General features: G+C 46.3%; 1 protein-coding gene across 1 annotated transcript in view; it reads left to right on the top strand.

The window, feature by feature from the left end:
- The first annotated feature begins 843 nt into the window (after positions 1-843).
- Positions 844-12,003, top strand: part of LOC144269923 (alpha-2-macroglobulin-like protein 1) — a 53,953-nt gene continuing 42,793 nt past the window's right edge. Inside the window, exons 1-4 of the mRNA XM_077826037.1 lie at positions 844-851; positions 8,659-8,842; positions 10,644-10,788; positions 11,538-11,590. Of these exons, the coding sequence (XP_077682163.1) occupies positions 844-851; positions 8,659-8,842; positions 10,644-10,788; positions 11,538-11,590 (390 nt within the window). The remainder of the gene's footprint in view (positions 852-8,658; positions 8,843-10,643; positions 10,789-11,537; positions 11,591-12,003) is intronic.

Here is a 12,003-nt window from a genome sequence, read left to right as displayed (position 1 = left end):
TTACTCAGAAGTCCAAATAATGCAGTTCCCTTAAAGTACCCAGCCTCAGGCCTCCATCCAGACACACATGTCAAACATATGATGATAAATTCTGAAAATCTTATTTCATCATATAAAAGAAAAGGTTCTCCTGACCCCAAAGGACCAAGCCCCAGACCCAGGTCAAATAATAACTTAGATCTTACCCCAAATACATGCTTATAGTCAATCCTTATTAACTAAACTAAAATTTATTAGAAAAGAGAGAGTGTGCTGGTTAAAAGATCAGTATCCAGACAGACTTGAATTCAATTCTTGAGGTTCAGGTACATAGCAGAGAGGAGCCTGTATTTGCCAGAAGTCCTTTTAGAAATAGTCCATAGGTTACAGTCCAATGTCCATATTCAGGTGACTCCAGTCAGTGACTGGGGATCTCAATCTTTATGGCTTAAGGTTTCCCCTTCTTGAAACCCAAAGCAGATCTGAGATGAAGAAGGATAGTATCCCAAGGTTTTTATACATTTCCAGCAGCCTTTTGGCTTGAGAAAACAATAGGCTTAACTTTCCTTCTCCCAAACATCATGGCAATTAGCACAGGATAATTTATCCATTAAACAGTTCTGATACAGGTTATCACAACCTTCAAAGAGACATAGACAATAATACTATTTCACTCAAGTGTCTTCTTAAATGTTAATATTCCTTTTTTGATCTTTGAATCAAAGCTATAGCCATAGACAAGACTTGTTTGCTTACATCACAAGACCTGAGCAAACAGCTACTCTTCTATCTCTAACAATACAGGCTGCATTTCAAAGCTCTATTCATTTACATCTCTTCCTAACCAGTCTCAGAAGTTCGGCCATGGGTGGGTGAGTTAATTAACTCTTTCTGGCCCTGTCACCTTTCAATGTGATATATTACACTCCTAATGTCACACCCTGATAGCAGAGTGACTAACCAGAGAAAGGGAGCCAGGGGGAAGGTTTCTGCAGCAGATCAAGGGCTGATGACTGTCCACCCTATCCCACTAGTTCAGCCACTCATTGAGGGAAGCATGAAGTCTAGAATCATCCGAGTCTGTATAAAATGGTGCCAGGACACTGATATGCCTCAGGGTCACGGACGTACAGTGCTTTGAGCCCATATATTGATCTGCCCTTCTGAGCTGGTTTAAACATCAGTGTGGGTCTGCTATATCAGGCCATGGGTACAGGGAGTGGTTACTACACGCACACACACACTGTGTCAGAGTAAAGCCTAGACACTGATTTAACCAGGAGTAAATAGAAGGCAGAGAACTAAGTCCCTCAGTCTCTTAGAGTGGGGTTGGTGGAAAGGCCCTGCAGTGCAGTTGAAAGTTTGACTGATATGGAAGGATAGGCAGGCCACACCATGGGAGTGGCTCTTGTGGATGGGCAGAGGGAGGCAGCAGTGAAGCTAGTCTAGGTGGACGAGCGGTGATGAGTTGGTGTGATGATTTGGGGAATCTGTATGACATATGAATTATTCTTTTTGGAACCATTCTGCCAGACGCAGTCCGCAGCAACAAGGGCTGGGTTCCTCTTTCCAACACAAACCAGAACCGGCTCGAGCCCCACCCAGTACCCTGGGGAAACTAAACAGCATTCCCGGGCACCTCTAAGAGGCAATACTTCCCCTCTCACAAGCACTGAGTCTGTGTAACGAAAGAAAACTTTGATTAAAAGGGAAAAGGGGAGCCAGCATTAATCTGGGAAAACACCACAACAATCATTCAAAAGCATGTGACCATAAGCAACATCCATCCCACCGTACACTGGGCAGTGTCCTTTGCCTCAGTTTCTCACCTTGTGGTGTGAAAGTCCAAGGAACAAAGGTTCCTTTAACATGCCACTCCCTGCACTATGCCCCACTCCCAGTTGTCTGTCCTTGGTCAGCGAAGACCCAGAGTTCAGAGATGTGTTCCCCTGGATTCACCTCCCACCCCTGAGGGGGCAGGGATCAAGTAATGCCGTCTGCAAATGGCTCGCAACTACTGCTATTTTCTCGGTGGCCACTGGCGCGGTCTCTCTGCCATTATTATCACTACTGCTTGCTTCTACTTCTGCAGCGCCCAGCCTGAGGTTCTACCAATTAACCCCACTGCTCGTGAGCTCAGCAGATAACAGGAAACCTCACCACTCATACAGGCTCTGCAGTGCCTTTCACTGCAACAGTGTCTCCAGACCTGGCCTGAGGCTTAACCCTGCTAGACTTGCTCACCAGGACTATCAGCTCTAGTAATCACTAAACAGCAACAAGGACTCACAAGTGAGTCTGATCAGCTGTCTTTAAACACTAAAGAGAGGTGTGTGTCAAATAGTATCCCCAAAACTCATTCAGCAACACCACGCCCAGCCTCACTGGGCTTTGGCACCCCTACCCCCTCCTTACCAAGTAAGGGTCAGTGTAAGGTGACCCCCTTCCATCCATATATGCTAAGTGTAGTTCCACTGTCCTTTACTCATACAATAAGGATAACAACATTTCATTACCTCTGCATTCAAATGCTTCAGTGATTTGTAACCCATAACCAGCCAAAATTGATCACTTTGGCAAAGCAGCTTCCTCTGCTGCACATCTAGGCAGAGTAAGTGTGTCTATGCAAATACAGTCTGCTCTTGAAGTCTTTCCTCTCAGCTTATCACTAGGTGTCAGGGGAGAGCCCACCTAGACCCTGGTATCTGTGACAGATGGCAGAACTCCATTTTGGATGTGCGGTTCTTTATCCACTCTGTTGCCTCTTCACCTCCATTTTAGACTAATGTCCCAACAGGGCAGTGGCATAGGGCTGAGAAAAGAGGGTCATTAAGTCCATTGAAATACAAACAGGCTAGATAAGGGACTCACTCGCTTCACGGGGAGAGGTCACCTAGTAACAAAGCTACTGGTAGGAGACTTGTCGAGGCTGATCAAGAAGTGGTCTGACAGAGGAGACTGGAAGGTTATAAAGGATTGGAGCAGCCTTGTGCATGGGGGGGATGTGACGGGTTGGATCACAGAAACCCTCTTGGAAACTGCCAACTGATGTGCCAAGACTACTTCTGCTCTGGCTTTCCCTGCCAATTTGGAACTCCAGAGCCCTGCCTGGTTGTGCCAGACATGCTTGCCGGCTACAAACACAGACCCAGGTCTGAACCACATCCCACAAACTGCAGGCTTTACTGAAAGCAGCGTAAGAAGTGTTCCTGTCTCCAAGACTCAGATGCCCAACTCCCAATGGGGTCCAAACCCCAAATAAATCCATTTTACCCTGTATAAAGCTTATACAGGGTAAACTTATAAAATGTTTGCCCTCTATAACATTGATAGAGAGATATGCACAGCTGTTGCCCCCCTCCCCGGTATTAATACATACTCTGGGTTAATTAATAAGTAAAAAGTGATTTTATTAAATACAAAAAGTAGGATTTAAGTGGTTTCAAGTGATAGAGAGAACAAAGTGAATTACCAAGCAAAACAAAATAAAACACACAAGTCTATGCCTAATACAGTAAGAAAACTGAATACAGATAAAACCTCACCTTCAGAGGTGTTCCAGTAAGCTTCCTTTTACAGACTAGTCTCCCTCTTGTCCGGGTCCAGCAATCAGTCACACCCCCGTGGTTACTGTCCTTTGTTCCAGTTTCCTTCAGGTATCCTTTGGCGGTGGAGAGGCTATCTCTTGAGCCAGCTGAAGACAAAATGGAGGGGTCTCTCAGAGATTTAAATAGACTTTCTCTTGTGGGTGGACACCCCTCCCTCCCCCTGTGTATAATCCCAGCTACAATATGGAGTTTTGGAGTCACATGGGCGAGTCACATGTCCATGCATGACTCAGAACTTACAGGTAGCAGCCATGGTTCACATGCTACCTTGAACGTCCTCAAGCAGACTTCTTATGTAGATTGGAGCCTTCCAAGATCCATTGTCCATTAAGTGTTTCTTGATTGGGCACTTAACTTGCAAATTCCTTTCTAAAGAAGCTGCCCAAGGCTACTTAAAATCAAACCAGTACTCAGCCAATATTCATAACTTCAAATACAAAAATGATACATGCATACAAATAGGATGAATAGATCCAGTAGATTACAACCTTTACAAAGATATGTTACATGGTATATGTAGCATAAAACATATCCCAGGTATGTTATATATACATTCATAAGCATATTTCCATAAAGCCTTATGGGGTGCAACGTCACAGGATAGTGACAATTTGGCCATTTTCCACCAGTTTAAGTTGAGGGAAGCAGGTGCAGGAACCAGATGAGGCCGGGGGTACCCCGCCTACCTGAATACAGGGAGTTCCCCAAGGACTCCCCAGGGAAGGGTGAGCTAGCGAGGGACACTGTCTTCAGTGTGTGTGTTGTTTTCTAAGTGATCTCTGCTCTCATGCTTTATTGCAGAAGTGAAGAGCAACGGTGTTAGAACCCGATGTACAGTGTCCATGCGCTATGTGCCACACCTGTGCAATGCCCCCTGAAGAGGTAACACAGAAGGCTCACACCTTTGGGCAAGATTCTGAATGAGGATGCGTTTAAGCTGTGGGGCATCTGAGGAGGCAGCACTGAGCTCAGGGATGGCAGCTGGTCCACGTGTTTCTAGCTCTCAGGATGGGGTGCTAGACAGAGGGCTACTGAGTCACAGAGTTTAAGGCCAGAAGGGACCATTAGATCACTGAGTCTGACCTCCTGCACCACGCAGGCCACTGACACCACACAGCACCCGCACACTAAGCCCCAAAACTGAAATGAGACCCAAATAAATGAGACCCACAGGAGACTAGACTATTATGTGCTACAGGGAGAGAATAGGAGGGACTGAGGCTGTGGCAGGGAAATGACTAAGTGAGATATACCCAAATAATCCCAGCAAGTGACCAGCACTCACGCCCTGCAGAGGAAGGCAAACTTCCTCCCATGCAAGGTCCCCACTAATCTGGGGGGAAATTCCTTCCCAACTCCACACATGGTCAGTGGTTAGACCCTGAGCATGTGAGCAAGACCCAGCCAGCCCAGTACCTGAGAGAGAGAATGCTCGGTGCCACCTCAGAGTCGCTGGCCCACCCTGCCCAGTGTCCCATCACCAGCCATGGCCAGATGCTTCAGAGGAAAGAGATAAAAAACCTCCCAGAATACACTGCAGGAGGGGGAATCCCTTACTGAGAATGTGCCTAGGGACCCAAAACTGCAATAGTGCTTGGGCTTCTGTTCAGCCTCTGGGGGATTAAAACACCCAGGTATGCAGCCACTGTCTCCTCACAGCAACCTGGTGGGCTGCCAACAGAGGCAGCCTGATCAGATCTGTGACAGAGGGGAGTGGCAAGATGGATGACAGCCTGCAGCGGATCTAAAGGTGCTATCTCCCTGAGGTGGGGATGAGGTGGATTGTTGTGGAGGTGAACGGACAGTGGCTGCACTTCCCCCTGTAGAAGAGCTGAGAACAGGGGATAGGGACTGGTGTACAACCTTAACTTTCACTGCATGCTATAGTCACGTGCCGTGCCAGACACATGTGAAGATTCTTACTCCCATTATACCTACTCACTCTGTATTACAGCTCACCAGCTCAGGGATGAGATCCATAAGTCATTATCAAAGACTTTTTACACACTTGGTCACAGACACATTCCAGAATGGGGTAGGAGGAGGTCTGGTCATATGTGGCCTTTGCCAAGTTCCTAGTGGAGGTGGGTAAATATTGTCAATGTAATTAGCCCAGGGGAGATGAGATCCCTATACCCTATGGGTCAAGCACCCTTTGGACTTAGGAGTCTGTGTGGTGATATTTAGAACTCAACCCCTGGAGTCGATAGCCAGCTGCTCTAGATTTAAGTGTGGATCTCACCAGCTGTGCGTCCCAGCCCAAGCAATGCAGGGAGTATCGCTCCTCTGGGCCCTGGCTCTGCTCCCAATTGCAGCTCCAGAAACTCTGAATCCGTAAGGTTTTCCACTTTTGTTTGCTGGGGCTCAGTAGACAAAAAAGTCATTGTGGGGAGAGGAGGAGAGGTGGCTGAATTGGCTAGATTCCAGGTGCTGAGCTACTGGGGGCCTTATTTTCCGAGGTGCCAAGCATCTGCAGCTCCCAGTGACTTTAATAGGAGTTGTGGATGCTTAGCACCTATGAAAATGAGCACAGCTGTAACTAGGCATTTTAGCATCCAGGGCAAGCAAGCATATTTGCGCCACCTTTTGGGGGTTTTGGGGGGTTTTTTTGGTCATTTTTCCACCCCTGCAGCCTTGTACCCTGGGTGGCTGCCCCACTTGCCCCACCCTGGTCATGGCCCTGAAAATGAGATCTTTGGTGTTGGCCTTGTTCCCTTTTTTCACACCATTCATGATTTTATAGACCTCTATCATATCCCCCCTTAGCTGTCTCTTTTCTAAGCTGAAAAGTCCCAGTCTTATTAATCTTTCCTCACATGGAACCAGTTCCATTCCCTTAATCATTTTCATTGTCCTTCTTTGCGCCTTTCCAATTCTAGTTTATCTTTTTTTGAGATGGGGCAACCAGATCTACATGCCGTATTCAAGATGTGGGTGTACCAGGGATTTATATAGTGGCATTATGATATTTTCTGTTTTATTATTTATCCCTTTCCTAATGGTTCCTAACACTGTTAGCTTTTTTTGAATGCTGCTGCACACTGAGTGGATGTTTTCAGGGAACTATCCACAATGATGCCAATCTCTTTCTTGAGTGTTAACAGCTAATTTAGACCCCATTATTTTGTATATATAGTTGGGATTATTTTCCAATGTGCACTACTTTGCACTTATCAATATTTAATTTAATTTGCCATTTTGTCACCTCATCACCCAGCTTACAGTCAGCTTTGAACTTAACTATCTTGAGTAATTTTATATCATCTGAAAATTTTGCCACCTCACAGTTCACCCCTTTTCCAGATCATTTATGAATATGTTGAACAGCACTGGTCCCAGTACAGACCCTTGGGGGACCCAGCTCCATTCCCCTCTCCCTTCTGAAAACTGAGCAATTATTCCTACCCTTTGATTCCTATCTTTTAACCAGCTACTGATCCATGAAATGACCTTCCCTCTTATCCCATGACAGCTTACTTTGCTTAAGAACCTTTGGTTTGGGACCTTGTCAAAATCTTTCTGAAAGTCCAAATACACTATATTGACTGGATCACCCTTGTCCACATGCTTGTTGTCCCTCAAAGCATTCTAATAGATTGATGAGGCATTTTTTCCCTTTACAAAAGCCGTATTGACTCTTCCCCAACATATTGTGTTCATCTATGTGTCTGATAACTTTCTTCTTTACTGCAATTTTAACCAGTTTACCCGGTACTGAAGTTAGGCTTACCAGTCTGTAATTGCCAGGATCACTTCTGGAGCCTTCTTTAAAAATAAGTGTTAATGTATCCTCTAGTCATTTGGTACAGAGGCTGATTTAAGGAATAGGTTACATACCACAGTTAGTAGTTCTGCAATTTCATATTTGAATTCCTTCAGAACTCTTGGGGCTAGCTCAAAGGGACTCAAAGGGAATACCACCTAGTCCTGGTGTCTTATTTCTGTTTAATTTATCAATTTGTTTCAAAACCTCCTCTATCAACACCTCAATCTGGGACAGTTCCTCAGATTTGTCACCTAAAAAGAATGGCTAAGGTGTGGCAATCTCCCTCACATCCTCTGCTGTGAAGACTGATGCAAAAAATTCATTTAGCTTCCCTGCAATGACCTTGTCTTCCTTGAGTGCTCCTTTAGCACCTGTGATCATCCAGTGGCCCCCAGGCTTCCTGCTTCTGATCTACTGAAAAATTGTTTTGCTGTTAGATTTTGTGTTCTTAGCTAGCTGTTCTTCAATTTCTTTCTTGGCTCACCTAATTATACTTTTACACTTGACTTGCCACCGTTCCTTTCTATTTTTCTCATTAGGATTTGATTTCCAATTTTTAAATGATGCATTTTTGCCTCTAATCCCCTCTTTAACTCTGCTGCTTAAGCATGGTAGCATTTTTTGGTCCTCTTACTTTTTTTTTATGAGGACCTAAGGCATGGACTAGAGCAGTGATGTGTAAACTGGGGGAGGAGGGTGGAGTGGCAAGAAGTTCTTGGGGGGTGGGAGGAGGAAGAAACTGGGATCCCGTGGGTCCCACAGGACCCAGTGCCATAATAGCAGGAGCAGGCTAAAATTAGAGTGGGTATTGTGAGGACGGGACGGGAGTGGGATTAAAACAATAGTCCTCCCACACCGCAAACAACGTGAATGCCCTGGCCGGCAGCAGCTGCCCTCCGGTCACCCATATCTGAAGGCAGCACTGCCGCCAGCAGCAGCACAGAAGTAAGGGACTACTTCAAATTACAAGTGGGGGGGGGCATGACAAATTCTGTGAATGGTAAGGGGGGTGCAACTGGAAAAGTCTGCACACACTGGGCTAGACTGCTCCTGCCCTGAATCAGACACCCATCTCCTGGGTATGATAGATCTATGCCAGTGTATTGTGCCATGCTCTGATTGCATACTTGGCACACTGCCTCCTGCTGGGTTGGGAAGGGAAGCATACCACAAGTTCCTCCACTCAGGGTCTATAAAATCTCTCTGATCCATGCTGGAGAAGTAGAGAGGTCCTCCCTTGGCCTGCCCACCTGAGACACTGAATTCCCCATCCCCCATTTCCCCATCTCCTCTCTCTCCTCCTAGTTACTATGTGGTAGTAATCCCAGCCATCATTCACTATCCTGGCCATGAGAAGGTCTGCATCCACCTCAGCTCCCTCCCTGAGACTGTCCACGTGGCTGTCACCTTGGAGATGCAAACCCAGAATCACACCCTGGTGGAGAAGGATGTGGAGAAGCCAGGAATCTTTGAGTGCATCAGCTTCAAGGTGAGCTCAGGTGCTGCTCCTGATTCTATAGGGAGCACTCTTGCCTCCAAGTCAGAAATGAGTCCTCTGCCCCTAGTGCACTCTATGCTACACTCCACTGCTGTGTGCGATGCTACCCTGAGTTCTCTAACCAAGCAGGTTCAGTCCACCCCTACCACCCCTGGGCAGAGCACCCAACAGTCTAACTGACTAGAAAGGATTTCCATTATTTAAACCAAAATTTACTACTTTGCTCAGTTTCATGCCATTTAATCCTAGTTAAACCCTGCAGGAAAACCAGACCTCTTTTTCCTTGGTGTTTACACTGTTCAAGTATTAGTAATTCATTAACCAATCTAATGTATATAGACTAAGTTATTTTCCTCTTTCCTCATAAATCAGTCACTCTAGTTTGTTTAGAGTGTGGTTCTGCCCTAAAATGTGATTAGGTAAAATGGTTCCCTTCCTACCCAGTAACACATGAGCTTCTATGTGCATTCAGGGTCATGGTTCCTGACTCTCCTGACACATTGGTTTTGCTCCCTTTCACACCTGTTCTTCCCACAGAGTCAGCCCAGTGAGAGGGAGCTGGAGTTTGGTCTGATCTGTGTATCAACAAAAGAATTACTAAGTTCTCATTGCAGAGCCTTATTGCAGGTGATGATGTGGGTGAAGGGGAAAAAGCCCAGTATGACTCTCAGAGCCCAGGGGGTGTATGCAATTAGAAAAGACCTTTCTACTTGGAAACTGAGTCCCTTTGAGCTAGCCTGAGAGACAATAAACATGGAGCCCAACAAAGTCATTCTTACAGAGTCATTTTTCAGAGTAGAACTGCTCTTTAACCATTTGTGGTGCTCGTCACTGGATGTCCCTGGGCTTTATTGATATCACCCTGGTGCTGAGGTGCACTGAACTGTGTATAGTATAATGGTCTTTCCAGTGCTGTGTTAGTTGGCTCCACATCAGACTACACAAGGCCTCTCTTAGTCCAAGAATACTGTCTGCAGCGTCCATTTTACAGGTTGGTCTTCAAGTGGTGCAACCCTACAATAACAAATCAAGGATCATCACTGCACCACCTCCCACCATGCCCCCTCCTGCTCCTTATCCTTCCAAATGTTTCCTTTAGGATCAAGTTGGCTAGAAATGGGCTCCAGCCACAGAATTTGGATCCAGATCTCCAATGTCCTGCAGTTTTGGGGTTGTTTAGCTCTGGGGCCATTTACCATCCTGGTGTGTGAGAAATAAAATCTCACTGATGTATTTGTTTTCTTTTTTCCTCTTGCCTCAACTCACCCACCCCACCCCCATTCTGCAGGTGCCAGCCTTCGTTCCTAGGGAAAAACAGTTTAACGAACCAGTAAGTCTCACATCTCCCAACCCCCTTTGTTCCCACAAACCAGAGGGCTCCAATCCACCCCAACACACACACACACTTCCGGGGACTAGCACAGCTAAATGGAGGGAGGAGGAGATATGGAGGCTGGCATGAGACAGGGGAAAAGGAGGAGGAGGGAAAATGGGGACCTTGACAATAGGAGAAGGATGGGCAGAGGAGGGGCAAAGGGGAAGAAGGGGAGCCCAAGAATGGGTATGGGAGGGAGAAGAGGAGGAAAAAGCCTATGGAGGGGGAGGATGAGAGAGATAGGAGGAATGGGGATGCGTTTTAATCCATCATCTCCTGGGAACATAGGAGATGGCAGATAAAGGCCTGTCTCCTAGGACCTACCCTGGGTGGGTAGGCAGAGTAGCTTCCCCACACAAAGTGGCCTCCGGATCTCAGTCCTGCCACTGAGGCACCAGTTTCTTTTGCATCTCTCAGGCAGATGAAGTGGCCTCTGTGCATGCAGTGATCCACAGGGGGGAGAGGGTGAACTACGAGGGCCGCAAGAAGGTGCTGGTGAGAGGACAGAATGCAAGGATTGTCATAGACACAGACAAGCCCTTCTATAAACCTGGAGAGACAGGTACAAACGGCAAGAGGCACATGGAGCTTGGGGGTGGGGACTCGGTGGCTGTCCACAGCAGGGGATGGTGATCTCCTCAGATATAACAAGCTATGCTGGATAGGGCCTGAGGGAAAACAGATCCCTAAGTCACCAGGTGCTGCAGGGAGTGGGGTGGGTGCGTCACTACAAGATGCTGACCCCTCTGAGTCAGCAGTGTCCCAGTGCCCCAGTGTGGTGCTCAGGGGCACCATGGTGGTGGAAGTACTATCTCTCAGGTGGGACCTGAAAGAAAGGCCATGGCTACTCAGGTCATGGGACATCCCCTAGAGCTTTTGCCAGAGTATTATTATGGTCTGTATTAGAGCAGCACCTAGAAACACCACACCAGATGTCATTGTATTGGCTGCTGGGGAAACACACAGTGAGAGACAGTCCCTGCCCTCAAAAGTTTACAGTTTAAATAGACCAGACAGAAAACAGGTGGGAGGGGCCAAGAAGAGTTGCTGTTTTATAATAATAATTAAATAAATTAAATTAAATCATTATTATTATTATGCCAGGACACATGTAATGAGTTTACCAAGCCTCATCTGCGTATAAACCATCATAGGCAGAAGTGTGTTATTGCAGGGGGTCTTCAGGAAAGGGTCAGTAGCTCTGAGGATAAGAACAGGGAGAGGATATCTGAGAATAGGAAGGGAGGTACAGAGCTATCCAGGGGTCTGTTGCACACTGAGTAACTTGCTGTGCTTTCTGTATTTCTTCAGTGAAGTTTCGAATTGTGACCCTTGATGAGGATTTTAAGGCCATAGATAAAGTGGTGAGTATCTCTCTGGCTTTCCAGGAAGTAGGGGCCATCAATGTGCTGAATGTGCCAAGTCTCAGCAGATAAACAGAGTGATACCCACAGGAATTACACTTGTGAGAGACACCTAACCTGCCCCGTGTGCTCGCTATTAACAGAGAACAGGGCTGGAAGAGCTCCTATTGTTTTAATTTAACTGGAATAAAGGGGCCCAGAGAGTCGAAGGTGTTAGTGTAAACAGTGTCAAGCAAGGTTCAGAGTTTGGCATACGGACACCTTGCTTATTACCAAGGCACACACCATTAAAAATCCAGCTAACCTTTCATTAAAGATCCAGAAAAGAAGGAAAGACAGTTAATGCATTTTAAATATAAAGTATTAAGTAAGGCTTTCATTTAAATAATATCCCTTGTTCCCTTTCCCTTTAG

The sequence above is a fragment of the Eretmochelys imbricata genome, chromosome 1, assembly GCF_965152235.1.
Source record: "Eretmochelys imbricata isolate rEreImb1 chromosome 1, rEreImb1.hap1, whole genome shotgun sequence".
In the NCBI taxonomy this organism is placed as follows: domain Eukaryota; kingdom Metazoa; phylum Chordata; order Testudines; family Cheloniidae; genus Eretmochelys; species Eretmochelys imbricata.
This window is presented reverse-complemented; position numbering and strand designations above follow the sequence as displayed.